The 14,110-nt window shown below is 53.3% G+C and overlaps 1 protein-coding gene across 5 annotated transcripts in view; it reads right to left on the bottom strand.

The window, feature by feature from the left end:
• Window positions 1-704: 704 nt before the first annotated feature.
• abl2 (c-abl oncogene 2, non-receptor tyrosine kinase) overlaps window positions 705-14,110 on the bottom strand; it is a 28,348-nt gene continuing 14,942 nt past the window's right edge. For 2 of the 5 annotated variants that reach the window (XM_047036710.1, XM_047036712.1), the window contains exons 3-11: window positions 12,286-12,581; window positions 10,511-10,783; window positions 10,114-10,198; window positions 9,649-9,826; window positions 9,113-9,297; window positions 8,840-8,992; window positions 8,093-8,182; window positions 7,750-7,932; window positions 705-6,057 (exon numbers count right to left, since the gene is read on the bottom strand). In XM_047036710.1, the coding sequence (XP_046892666.1) occupies window positions 4,220-6,057; window positions 7,750-7,932; window positions 8,093-8,182; window positions 8,840-8,992; window positions 9,113-9,297; window positions 9,649-9,826; window positions 10,114-10,198; window positions 10,511-10,783; window positions 12,286-12,581 (3,281 nt within the window). In that variant the 3' untranslated portion in view covers window positions 705-4,219. The remainder of the gene's footprint in view (window positions 6,058-7,749; window positions 7,933-8,092; window positions 8,183-8,839; window positions 8,993-9,112; window positions 9,298-9,648; window positions 9,827-10,113; window positions 10,199-10,510; window positions 10,784-12,285; window positions 12,582-14,110) is intronic. The other 3 variants (XM_047036714.1, XM_047036713.1, XM_047036711.1) reach the window with 2 other exon arrangements.

The following is a 14,110-nucleotide window of genomic DNA, read 5'->3' as shown; positions in this document are numbered from 1 at the left end:
TTTTGAAAGGTTGAAAATATATTTTCCACAAAAAGTTTAGGTCCAGTTACCTGCGTGACACTAAAACAGGTTGCAATAATGGCTACGTTTCACTTATGTCAGATCCCAAACTACTTTAATTTCAGTGAAAAAGTGTAGTCAGTACTATGGTCCCTTTCCTAAACAATATATATTAGTGTGTGTGTGTGTATGTGAACTGTATAACCATGACTTATACAGGCTCCTGTATGGTCATTGACAGTCACTGATCTGCAATTTTGCACTATTGTACTGTACTCCACCTAGGTTAGAATAGGTTATAGGGTTGTAATATGTTTTATGTGCATTTAGGGTTAATATATTGTATTATTTATTGTTATCTGTATATTTAGGAAGTTTTAGTATTAGGGTTAGTATAGTCAGTTATTTATTGCTATCGGTATATTTAGGAAGTTTCACTTATTTAAGCTCAGCATAGATGTGAATTATGTTCTGTGTACTTATATGTTATGCCAGGTGCTTGCGATGTGTTGTCTTAAGTATGTCAGTGCCCAGTCTGACCTTGTGTTTTTCAGTGTACCTGACAAATAAGACTTGAACTTGAACTACATTGTTGCCATTATTATTTCATTTTTCCCCTAAGTTTCAGTTGCTCAATGTGCTCATAAACTCAATATGTTGTTCAGATATAAATTAGGGACCGTAGGGTATTGTTCAATATTTTTATTTTATTATTTACATCAAGTTTAACACTGATAAGAACTTCACAGTAATATATCATATGTGAGCTTTAAATTAAAAACACACAAAATATATATTTTGTACAATAGAAAAGTTAATAGGTTAACCTCTGCCATTTTCATCCCTGTTAAATTCACATACTCATAACGAAGTGTGTTCCTTTCTCATTGCACTAGTACGACTGATACGGAAGTGGCCTTTGGTATAATAATGAAGCATACATAAAGAGTTCCCCGGCACAGTTCAGATCTCAAACACAGGAGAGTGCCTCTGCAGACCCATAAACCAATACAAATATAAACAAAATAAATACAAAAGCATAAAATAAATAAAGCAAACAAAAAAATATGAATCCTCAGATTTGTAAAAAAAAAATATATATATATATATCTAACACGGTGAGGAGACCAGGTTCCTAATTCCCAATTAGAACATTATTAGCCTTGCCTTGTTGACAAGCTCATCAGCTCCCATTGCATAGGGTTGATAAGGGCACCGTTTTTTGCTTTAGTAAGGGTCAGTGAAGGGATAGAGATGGGTTGTCAACTTGAATACAGGGACACTTCCTCTTACTGAAGCAGTTCCCAATAAATCAGCATTAACAAGCAACATTCTGGGCACTGTCTAACACTGCTGTTGGCCAAGAAACACCTCCAGGAAGATGTCCTAACGTCACCTCCAATGCAAATGTTCTATAATCTTAGATTAAGATCAATCTGGGGGTGTGAAGAAAGCAGATACACTACAAGGGGACAGATCAAATGGAAGGCCCCATTGGCTCAGTCAGCAAAGAAGCATACAGGCAAACAGGAAGCATACAGGCAGGAAACATACAGGCAGACAGGAAGTCATGAAGGCATAGTTTAATTGGTTCAGATCTTTATAGAGTGAGACAGAGAAGCGTTTAGATCTATCTCCGTTTGCCGGATGAGAAACACTTAAGTTTTGTGGCTGTGAGGATGTCAGATCTTTCCAACACGAACACATGATCCAAAACAGGAGACAAATTGCACTTTTCTTCAAGTTTGAGTGAAACCATTTTAGGCATTTAATCCCAGTAATATTTGTTGTCATAGATGTATACTTTAGATCTCTATGTAATCAAAAAATGAGAAATCTAAAAACAAAAGCACTTAAGATATCTACAGTAAAAAATAAATTGCAGTTGATCATATTCTTGACTTTGTAGTGCACTGTAGATAAATATTTTTTACATTTGATAAAAGGCACCATTAATTATTCAGAAATAAAGATTGCTGCATTCAGTAGCGAAAAGAAACATCTTTCATTCCATTTAATCAAAGCTCACAGTGATAACTAAAGATAGTTGGAGACTTTTGATGCGATGTAAGGAACACACTGAAGATAATCTGTGAAATAAGGAATGGACCACAAAACTGAACCAGAGATCTCTAACCCTATTCCCGGAGAGCTACCCTTCCTGTAGGTTTCTGCTTGAGTCCCAGTTATTACCAACCTAATTTAACTTTTTTTGATTAAGAAGCTGATTGCTGTTTTTGAATCGGGTGTGCTAGATTAGGGTTGGAGCAAAACCACAGAGAGGAACCTCTTCAGGAACAGAGTTGGACCGCCCTGGTTGTCACCATAAATGTCACTGCTAAATCCCATCACTGCCTTCCCTTCTGGGTATCAGATACGTACGTACCAGCCCGTTCAGCAGGGCATAGGATGCATGCTCGTTCTCCAGGTCAGCAATCTACAGGTTCTACGACGTTGTAGTCGACCTGAACGGTGTGGAAACGGAATGTGGGCTATGACTTAAAAGTTGTTCTAGAACACTGCCAGACTTCCGTCAGTGTGCAACTTGAGCGACCCATATGGACGTTTCTGACTTAATTTATCTCTTTCATTTAATTTGTATTAAATCCAATCAACCTATACTTGCTTTTAACAGTCGCAACAATGGCTTTGTGCTAGCTAGATAAGTTATGGAAATATGAGCTAAGTTGATTAAAGTTCTTTAAAAACAGGTCCTAAAACACGTGCCAAAGAGGCTCAGAAAACAGCACGTCGTTGCAAATACGAGTAACTGACGTTAGGATTGAAACCGAAACCAAGGGAACTGTGGCGTTGTCATGCCAAGAACTGTCCGGGTGCGCGTAGCGATATCTGAAATTTAAGGTCGAACCCCACCTTCCCTGAGGAAGACAGGCTGGAGTCACGGATGGACAGAGACGGCCGTTCCGACAGTTCCACTGTGGAGAAAAACCATACATTCATTAAAAACGTGAGAGATTGGGTTGGTGTGGCCTCTGGTCTGGTAGCGCCTCTCGTTCCATCTCTACTCCTGTTCACAACCAAAGACATCAACTTTACAATGTGATCGTAAAACGTACTTTTTTCCTGTATATGAAATAAAGCAAATATTTACATTTGTTTCCTCTTTTCTTTCAAAATAGGTCTGTGCTTTTTAATTAAAAAAAACAAACAAAAAAAACAACAATAATTTAAAATTCAAGTTCATAGACATTCTGAAAAGCATTTTTAAAACCCAAACAAATGTACAAATTGCTCATGGGTGGCAGACATACTGCAGCTATGGTGGAGAGATCAGTCTGTCTAGGTAATGTGTGTGTGTGTGTTTGCACAAATGAGTTCTCATGTTGAAGAATCTAGGCACAGGAGGCCAAGGCTCCAGGGTTTATCCAGAGAAACGTACACCTGAAGGACACTTCAGGTACTGTCCTAAACCCCCTTACTACCGTACTTCCCCGTGCACTTTCCTCCCCCTCTCTACCCTTCAACTACAAGGGACAATATCAAGTCGTGTGCCAGGGCAACTGGACATAAATATCGAAACGTGTTCCACTCGTGCGATATTGTATTTGGGAGAGATATTCAACCATATTAAACAATACACACCACATTCAAATAATAGAAAAAGGCCTTAGTCGTTAACGGGTGGACACGTTTGAAATCAGGGACAAAAGTAATTTTGGGGCACAAACTGAAGCATTTCTATGTGGGAATCCTCAATTATTTACCATATATACATTAGGTCAGAGCAACAGCGTAATTTCACTGGAGTTTTTCCATCAAACAGTCCACTGTAAACAATAGAGAGTTGAACAAATGTGTAGTGATTTCTCTGAGGTACTCCTGAGATTCCCCCCTCTTTCTCGTCCAACACGGAACCAGAACCACAACAAAGGGGGGGGGGGGGGTGGGGGCCTGGAGCCAAAAGGGTCAGAGGTCACGGGAGCACCACGAGGCTACCTCTGCACCGCGAGGCTACCTCTGCACCACGAGGCTACCTCTGCACCGCGAGGCTACCTCTGCACCGCGAGGCTACCTCTGCACCGCGAGGCTACCTCTGCACCACGAGGCTACCTCTGCACCGCGAGGCTACCTCTGCACCACGAGGCTACCTCTGCACCACGAGGCTACCTCTGCACCGCGAGGCTACCTCTGCACCGCGAGGCTACCTCTGCACCACGAGGCTACCTCTGCACCGCGAGGCTACCTCTGCACCGCGAGGCTACCTCTGCACCACGTCGCTTATCTCCTTGATGCAGGTGTGCAGGCTGTCCAGGGTGGGGGCGCCGGGGAGCCCCCCCCCACAGGAAGAGGAAGTGGCCCTCAGTTCCTGCAGACTCAGTTCCAGCTTCCCCACCGCCTCCCGGAAGGCAAACTTGTTCCTCATCTGGGGGATGCAGTCCACGTAGCCGGAGCAGTGATCCAGCAGCTGGTGCCCAGCGTCCAGGACCAGGCTGCTGGAGGAGGGCTCAGGGCTGCTGTGGAGAGCCACGCTCAGGCACTCAGCGCACTCCAGCAGGGCCTCCCGGCTCACCCTCTCCGGGGGAACACGCTCCCTCTCCTGCCTGGTCCGACGCAGGCCCCCCTTGGAGCCACCGGGGGGCGCTGATGAGGAGAGGGCAGTGTTGGTGGCTCCGTTGGCTAGTTTGGTAGGGGTGGCGTTGCTGTTGGCAGAGGAAGTGTAGGAATGTGCAGGCGGCACTTGTGGTGGCGGCACAGACGGTCGTGCTGTCCCGGGCCCCGTCGCCCGGCCCGACCTCTGACCCTTGACCCCGTCCCCGTTAACCTCCACCACGCCCCCGCTCTGCTCCTCCCCATCCCCGCTGTAGGTGTGCTGCAGGGGCCGCAGGGTAGGGGGGGGCGGCGGGGCACACTTGGGTTTGACTAGGCGCGGCCGGTCGCGGTCTGCTTGATGCTCTGAGGATAACAGTTTGAAGCGGTTGCCCTGAGAGTCCACAGCCACCAGGTGCACGTCGGCAGGGCTGTGCTTGAGCGTGGGCGAGATCAGCACAGGGACCTTGTGGTTGTGGGGCGGGGCCTGCCCTGACAACACACCCTCCCTCCCAACCCCCCCCGGGGCCTTGGAGGGCGACGACCACCCTTGGCGCTCCTCACCCCCGTCCCTGAGCCGGGAGGTGCCGTCCGAGTCCGCTGCCGCCGCCGCCGCCTCGCCCCCCACCCCTGGAGCCCTCACCCCGGCCCCGCTCCCCGGCCCTCGGGGCATCAGCTTGGCCTTGGGCCTCTCCCTGATCTGGGCGGCCCCCTGGTCGTCCAGCCTGCGGAGCAGCATGGTGTCGGAGGCGGAGGGCGTGCGAGGCGGGCAGGCCCCGTTCTCGGGCTGGGAGGTAGTGGAGGCAGTCCTCTCCAGGGGGGGCTTGCTGCGGTTCCTGGGGAGGGTCAGGGCCATGCGCTCCAGATCCGGCAGCCCAGCCGACATGGAGGAGGTGGAGTTGGACCGGGGGAACGGCTTTGACCCTCCAACCCCCCCTCCTCCGCCTCCTCCTCCGTCCTCCGGGCTCGAGGACTTCCCCGTCTTCAGCCCCAGGGTCCTCTTGATGAGGCGGGGGGTGAAGAACCCGGCCAGGCTCCCCCAGCTGCTGCTGCTGCCCACCTGGGAGCCCAGACCCCCACCGGAAGAGGGCTTCTGGCCGAAGGTGGCGCCGCAGCAGCGGGACTGGCTGTGGTTGGCGTCTCCGTGAGAGGGGGAGAACCCTGGGCCGTCGGCCTGGGCGGGCAGGGGGGGCATGGGGGAGCAGAATGCTGCCTGGGGCTCGTACTTCTTGTGGGGCTGGGTCTCCATCTCCCTAAAGGAGCTGCTCCTCTTAGGGGGGGTGGGGAGGTTCTGCTGGAGCTGCGAGGAGGGCGAGGAAGAGGAGGAGGAAGACGAGGACTTCTTCTTCATGAAGGAGCTGAAGAAGGCCGCCTTGCGGTTGCGCGTGAACGTGGCGCCGTCCTGGCCTTCCTCCAAGAGGCTGCTGGGAGATTTGTCGCGCTGTTTCCGCGGTAACGCCGGGGAGCCGCCCGACCGACCGTCTCCTCCTAGCAACGCCGCAGCCAGACCTGAAGAGAACGGAGGACACGTTCATTAAACAAGAGACGTATAAAACCATATCAGTTTAAAAGGTATTTCTATCCGATGATGAAAACCAGGACAGGTTTTGAGGTATTAGAAAACTAAACGTGTGTTGTCTGGAAGAAATATGATACGTAAAATGTTGTATAACTACATAGTGCTTGCAGATCTCTAACTCTCCGAACGTGTCTCATCTAGCAACAGAGACCCACCTCCTCATGACTGACCTCATTTTGAATGTTTTGAGACAGAACAATGAGGCCTTTCTGCCCCGGGAGGGTGAGACGGGTGAGGAAGAGGGGGCGTGTGGCTGGGGCGGGACGGGAGTTAGGAGAATTAAGGACATCACTACTGGAGTGAGTCTGTAGGCGGCCTTTGACAGCTACTCATGTTTTGGGTGTTTGAGTGTTGTGTGTTTTCGGGCCGTGTTGTGTTTCCATAACAACAGGCTGTTATCATTTGAGGGATTGGTGAACATGAACTGACAGGAAAATGTATGCTTTTCATTTTCCCACAAAGAACATACTGAACCATTTTATTTCCACGATATGACTTAAACCAACAACAAAATAAATACATAAACAATAAATATAATATAGGAATAACAACTATACAAATACTATATGCAATGGTAGGGTGAGAACAATTTAATGAATATGTAAATACAAAAGCAGTCATTGTTAGTGAAACATACGGAAATACTGTATGTGTTAGAACAAGACCACGGGCAAACACACAAACAAGATATTGTCCTTCAAACTCATATTAATAACAACACAAGATGACAGACACCAAGAGACAAGCACCAACAGGCCAGTGTGTGTGTGTGTGTGTGTGTGTGTGTGTGTGTGTGTGTGTGTGTGTGTGTGTGTGTGTGTGTGTGTGTGTGTGTGTGTGCGTGAAACATCAGTCTTCACATCATGAATGGTGGAATGATTACATCATGCAGTCGATGCAAGGTGCTTAGGACTATGTTGCAACGTGTGTGTGTGTGTGTGTAACTGCTGTGGTATCTGATTGCAGGGTTGAGGTGTGTCTCCGAGGTTTCAGAGCCCGCTGTGCTATAGAGGATGGGCTGGTGTACTGGAACACGATCTAATATATGGTTATGATGGGGGGGTTAGGGTCTGGGTTAGAGAGGGGGTAGGGTTACATGGGGATAGGGTCAGGGGTTAGAGTTACAAGGGGATAGGTTCAGGGTCAGGGGTTACATGGGGATAGGATCAGGGGTTACATGGGGATAGGATCAGGGGTTACATGGGGAGAGGGTCAGGGGTTACATGGGGATAGGATCAGGGGTTACATGGGGATAGGGTCAGGGGTTACATGGGGATAGGGTCAGGGGTTACATGGGGATAGGGTCAGGGGTTACATGGGGGTTAGTGGTTCACAGTATTGACCATGGTATACTCCCAGGTCATACTGCTCTCCAGGCCTGTGTCGCCGTGTCCTCCTGTGAGGCCAAGTCCCACCGGCTGGACCTCAGTCTGCCAGGTACACCGCCCCCCGCCTCCTGAGCTTGCGGGCTCGACGACGCGCCAGGGTGCTGGCGGGCTGACCACGCCCACCACCCGATTGGACCAGGTTGGCGGCGGGACCGGGTTTAGAAGCGACCCGTCGAGTGTCACCGAGGGCTGGGTGGCTACGTGGGTTGGTACGGGCCTGGGTGGGACCTGTACCTGAGTGTGTGTGAGCTCCTGGGTCCAGCCGGCCGTCCAGCCCACCCTCGATGTTCTCCTTGTTCTCTGTGTGTTTCTTCAGGGTGCGGCACTTGGAGGGCAGCAGGGGCATGTCAGGGCCCAGGGGGTGCAGTGGCCCCATGTGGCCAGAGGAGGCGGTCTTGCACAGCTCCTCGGCTACCTCTGCATGGGGGAGGAGATGAGAAATGAGGTGATTCAGGCGTTCCAAACCTTGATATGGTGTGTTACAGAGGCCGCTGCAGACGGCTAGAAGGTTCCGTGGGTGTTCAGCGGTAGGTTCCGTGTGTGTGTGAGGCGCAAGGGCCGGGGGTATGGTACCTACCTTCAGAGATGCTGGAGTCGTGGAACATGGTCTCGAAGGCCTGATGAGTCTCGGCAAACGAGGGTCTGTCTAGAGGACTCCACTGCCAGCCTGGCGACATGGAAACAACAGACAGGTCACCGACACATTCCCTCCTCAACATTCCCTCCTCAACATTCCCTCCTCAACATTCCATCCTCAACATTCCATCCTCAACATTCCCTCCTCAACATTCCCTCCTCAACATTCCCTCCTCAACATTCCCTCCTCAACATTCCCTCCTTAACATTCCCTCCTCAACATTCTCTCCTCAACATTCCATCCTCAACATTCTCTCCTCAACATTCCCTCCTCAACATTCTCTTCTCAACATTCCCTCCTCAACATTCCCTCCTCAACATTCCCTCCTCAACATTCCCTCCTCAACATTCTCTCCTCAACATTCCCTCCTCAACATTCTCTCCTCAACATTCCCTCCTCAACATTCCCTCCTCAACATTCCCTCCTCAACATTCTCTCCTCAACATTCTCTCCTCAACATTCTCTCCTCAACATTCTCTTCTCAACATGCTGTTTCGGTCACTTCCATGGACGGCTCTTGTTGATGAGGGGTATCTATACTAGGACTGCTCCAGGGCGAGGGATTAAGATATGATCTTGAGTGAGTGGACGGAGGCTAGTGCTAACACCCCACACACACACACACACACACACACACACACACACACACACACACACACACACAGGTGTGTGTCCTGGGGTACTCACAGGCCCTCATCAGCTCGTAGACCTTGGGGGGACACCCCTCCGGCTGCTCCATGCGGTAGCCCTTCTCCAGCAGGTCGTACACCTGAGACAGGTCAATGCCCGGGTAGGGAGACATGCCGTAGGTGGCGATCTCCCATAGCAACACGCCAAACGCTATGGGGGGAGGAGGAGGGGGGCTTGAAGACTGGCTGGGGAGTATTGTGTTTTTATTACATTGAAATAGTGCTTTAACAGTGTGTGTGTGTGTGTGTGTGTGTGCGCGCGTGGCCTCACCCCAGACATCAGACTTGATGGAGAAGGTGTTGTAAGCCAGGCTCTCGGGGGCGGTCCACTTGATGGGGAACTTGGCGCCGGCGTGGGCAGTGTAGGTGTCTCCCGTCATCAGCCGGCTCAGGCCAAAGTCTGCCACCTTCACCACGTGGTTCTCCCCCACCAGACAGTTCCTGGCAGCCAGGTCCCTGAGGGGGGGAGGGGGGCAGAGGAGGTGAGGGCAGGAAGAGGTGGGGTGAGGGCAGGAAGAGGTGGGGTGAGGGCAGAGAGGAGGGGGGGTGAGGGCAGGAGGAGGGGGGGGTGAGGGCAGGAGGAGGGGGGGGTGAGGGCAGGAGGAGGGGGGGTGAGGGCAGAGAGGAGGGGGGGTGAGGGCAGGAGGAGGGGAGGTGAGGGCAGGAAGAGGTGGGGTGAGGGCAGGAGGAGGGGGGGTGAGGGCAGGAAGAGGTGGGGTGAGGGCAGGAAGAGGTGGGGTGAGGGCAGGAGGAGGGGGGGTGAGGGCAGGAGGAGGGGGGGTGAGGGCAGGAAGAGGGGCTGCTGACCTGTGGATGAAGTTCTTCTTCTCCAGGTACTCCATGGCGGAGGAGATCTGCGTAGCCATGTAGAGCAGCACCACTGCATTCACCTCCTCGCGGTCACACTCCCGCAGGTAGTCCAGCAGGTTGCCATGGGGCATGTACTCCGTGACGATGTAGAAGGGGGGCTCTAGGGTACACACACCTGGAGGGAGGGAGGGAGGGAGGGAGGGGGGGAGGGAGGGAGGGGGGGAGGGAGGGGGGGAGGGAGGGAGGGGGGGGAGGGAGGGAGGGAGGGAGGGGGGGGGGGGGGAGGGAGGGAGGGAGGGAGGGAGGGAGGGAGGGAGGGAGGGAGGGAGGGAGGGAGGGAGGGAGGGAGGGAGGGAGGGGGGGAGGGGGGGGGGGGGGGTCATTAATGGATGACTCGCTAGATAAACAGACATTTATATAATCGATGAAAAGAAGTCCATGAGATAATCGATCGCTACTCACCCAGGAGCTGGACCAGGTTTGGGTGTTTGACCTCTTTCATGACCGCAGCCTCCTTTAGGAACTCCTCCACCTCCATCGTATCTTCCTGTTAGGCACACACACACACACAGGTTACGCTCCAGCCCGCGCACTACCACAGTCCACCGGCAGGTGGCGAGCTACACCCACCAAAACACGGAGCTCGTCTACACCGAGCAGTCGTCAATGCATGTCATGCGAGGAGATGTTTTTTTGTTGTCGTTTTTTTAAGAAAATCTAAGGCCTTGAAACTACAACTCCCAGAGCCCCAGGAACAGAGGTCAGCTCACCTTCAGGGTCTTCACAGCCACCGTCAGGTTGAAAATCTAAGGCCTTGAAACTACAACTCCCAGAGCCCCAGGAACAGAGGTCAGCTCACCTTCAGGGTCTTCACAGCCACCGTCAGGTTGTACTTCTTCCACACGCCCACGTACACCTCCCCGTACTGCCCTCCGCCCAGCTTGTGCTTCATGGTGATGTCGGTGCGCTCCATCTCCCACTTGTCGTGGATGGGCGACACGCCGTACACCGTGGGCTTGTTGCACTTGGGCGCTGGGTAGTGCAGCGTGGTCACCAGCCCGTCGGCCACCGTGGAGTGGTGGTGCACCAGCTCGGCCAGCGTGGCGAAGCGGCTCTCGGCCGTGACGTACACCTGTGGGAGAGCGAGACAGGTCAGACAGGGAGAAGCGGAGAGATGGAACAGGAAGAGAGACCGGTGAGAGGGAGACAGGTCACACAGGGAGAACACGGAGAGATGGAACAGGAAGAGAGACCGGTGAGAGGGAGACAGGTCAGACAGGGAGAAACAGAGAGATGGAACAGGAAGAGAGACCGGTGAGAGAGAGACAGGTCAGACAGGGAGAAACAGAGAGATGGAACAGGAAGAGAGACCGGTGAGAGAGAGACAGGTCAGACAGGGAGAAACAGAGAGATGGAACAGGAAGAGAGACCGGTGAGAGAGAGACAGGTCAGACAGGGAGAAACGGAGAGATGGAACAGGAAGAGAGACCGGTGAGAGGGAGACAGGTCAGACAGGGAGAAACAGAGAGATGGAACAGGAAGAGAGACCGGTGAGAGGGAGACAGGTCAGACAGGGAGAAACAGAGAGATGGAACAGGAAGAGAGACCGGTGAGAGGGAGACAGGTCAGACAGGGAGAAACAGAGAGATGGAACAGGAAGAGAGACCGGTGAGAGGGAGACAAGTCAGACAGGGAGAAACAGAGAGATGGAACAGGAAGAGAGACCGGTGAGAGGGAGACAGGTCAGACAGGTAGAAACAGAGAGATGGAACAGGAAGAGACACCGGTGAGAGAGAGACAGGTCAGACAGGGAGAAACGGAGAGATGGAACAGGAAGAGAGACCGGTGAGAGGGAGACAGGTCAGACAGGTAGAAACAGAGAGATGGAACAGGAAGAGACACCGGTGAGAGAGAGACAGGTCAGACAGGGAGAAACGGAGAGATGGAACAGGAAGAGACACCGGTGAGAGGGAGACAGGTCAGACAGGGAGAAACAGAGAGATGGAACAGGAAGAGAGACCGGTGAGAGGGAGACAGGTCAGACAGGGAGAAACAGAGAGATGGAACAGGAAGAGAGACCGGTGAGAGGGAGACAGGTCAGACAGGGAGAAACAGAGAGATGGAACAGGAAGAGAGACCGGTGAGAGGGAGACAAGTCAGACAGGGAGAAACAGAGAGATGGAACAGGAAGAGAGACCGGTGAGAGGGAGACAGGTCAGACAGGTAGAAACAGAGAGATGGAACAGGAAGAGACACCGGTGAGAGAGAGACAGGTCAGACAGGGAGAAACGGTGAGATGGAACAGGAAGAGAGACCGGTGAGAGGGAGACAGGTCAGACAGGGAGAAACGGTGAGATGGAACAGGAAGAGAGACCGGTGAGAGGGAGACAGGTCAGACAGGGAGAAACAGAGAGATGGAACAGGAAGAGAGACCGGTGAGAGGGAGACAGGTCAGACAGGGAGAAACAGAGAGATGGAACGGTGAGAGACCGGTGACATGAGAAGCATCACCGACGTGGGAGACTTAAGAAAGGGACACGCTTGAATCCTGTTTCTAAAATACTGCACCCTAACCCTGTTAGCTAACCCTCACACCCCTCCCCCTCCCATCCACCACCACCCCGCCCCCGCTACCTTGCCGTCGGAGGCGGTGTTGATGCGGTAGTGGTAGACCCGGCCCTCGTAGCGCAGTGAGATGGACAGCTGCCCAGGGCTGCTCTCGCTCTCCCGCACCAGGAAGCTGCCGTTGATGAGGCTGGACAGCAGGTACTCGGCGGCGCTGCGGGACACCGGCCCGTGGTACCAGCTGTGCTTCTCCAGGCTGTTGACCGGCGTGATGTAGTTGCTAGGCACCCAGCCCTGGCCGTTCTTGGAGCGCACCTCGCTCCACTCGCCGTTCTGGTTGTAGCCCAGGACACGGAGCTTCTCTCCTGGGGAGGACGGAGCGGGAGGCTGGGTTAGGGCCTGGAGCTGAACTCTACCTCACAGCATCTACCACCAGACCCTCTCTGTTTGAGTTGTTCCTGGGAGAATACCTGCGCACTCAACCTCTCTCCTTGGTGGGTGGGGATGGGGGTTAGGAGGATGAGGGAGAGGTAGCTGAAGGGGGTATAGAGACCGTCAGAAAAGAAAGGAGACCTCTTCACCTCTGCAGCTTGTCTCTGTGGGGAGACGTCTGCTAACTAACAGAGGATGCAGGTCAGGACCAAACCAACTCAGCGCCTCGTGTCAGACACCTGTAGCTTCTCTCCTTCGTAGCAGTGGTGGGCGCACGAACGAGCCAGAATTACAGGACCCCCCGTCTACAGAACCACCACCCGTGATATATACTTTCCTGTCCAACATTCTTCTACTGCTCTGGTGTGTGGGTGTGGAGCTAGTCAGTCGCCCAGCCTGCCTGCCTGCCTGTCTGCCAGTCTGGTATGTTTTATGAAGGCTGAGGCAGCAGGGTAGGGCTGCTGCGGCGTGTAGAGACTTGGTGTGTTTATGTCTCCATGACGCCAGAAGTGTGGAGGAAGGAGTGCCTGCTGCCTCTGACTACATCTCTGCCTCCTGCCTCTGACCACATCTCTGCTTCCTTAGTTGTTCTCTGTTGAGCCTCACAAGCACCATCAACCTTTCTTCCTCTCTCCCTCTCCTCCTCTCCCTCCCTCTCCTCCTCCCTCCCTCGCCTCTCCTCCTCTCTCTCCCTCTTCTCCTCTCTCTCCCTCTCCCTCTCCTCCTCTCCCTCCCTCTCCTCCTCCCTCTCCTCCTCTCCCTCCCTCTCCTCCTCTCCCTCCCTCTCCTCCTCCCTCTCCTCCTCCCTCCCTCCCTCTCCTCCTCTCTCTCCCTCTCCCTCTCCTCCTCTCCCTCCCCTCTCCTCCTCCCTCTCCTCCTCTCCCTCCCTCTCCTCCTCTCCCTCCCTCTCCTCCTCCCTCTCCTCCTCCCTCCCTCCCTCTCCTCCTCCCTCCCTCTTCTCCTCCCTCTCCTCCTCCCTCTCCTCCTCTCCCTCCCTCTCCTCCTCCCTCCCTCTTCTCCTCCCTCTCCTCCTCCCTCTCCTCCTCTCCCTCCCTCTCCTCCTCTCCCTCTCCCTCTCCTCCTCTCCCTCCCTCTCCTCTCTCCCTCTCCTCCTCTCCCTCCCTCTCCTCCTCCCTCCCTCCCTCTCCTCCTCTCTCTCCCTCCCTCTCCTCTCTCTCCCTCTCCCTCTCCTCCTCTCCCTCCCTCTCCTCCTCCCTCTCCTCCTCCCTCCCTCCCTCTCCTCCTCCCCTCCCTCCCTCTCCTCCTCTCTCTCCCTCTTCTCCTCTCTCTCCCTCTCCCTCTCCTCCTCTCCCTCCCTCTCCTCCTCCCTCTCCTCCTCTCCTCCTCCCTCTCCTCCTCTCCCTCTCCCTCTCCTCTCCCTCCCTCTCCTCCTCCCTCTCCTCTCCTCTCCCTCTCCCTCTCCTCCTCTACCTGGTCTACTCTTTAACCATGCATCCTGTCC

Source organism: Hypomesus transpacificus, chromosome 16 (genome assembly GCF_021917145.1).
Source record: "Hypomesus transpacificus isolate Combined female chromosome 16, fHypTra1, whole genome shotgun sequence".
NCBI lineage: Eukaryota > Metazoa > Chordata > Actinopteri > Osmeriformes > Osmeridae > Hypomesus > Hypomesus transpacificus.
Note: the sequence above shows the minus strand (reverse complement) of the source record. Positions and strands in the feature narration are given on the sequence as shown.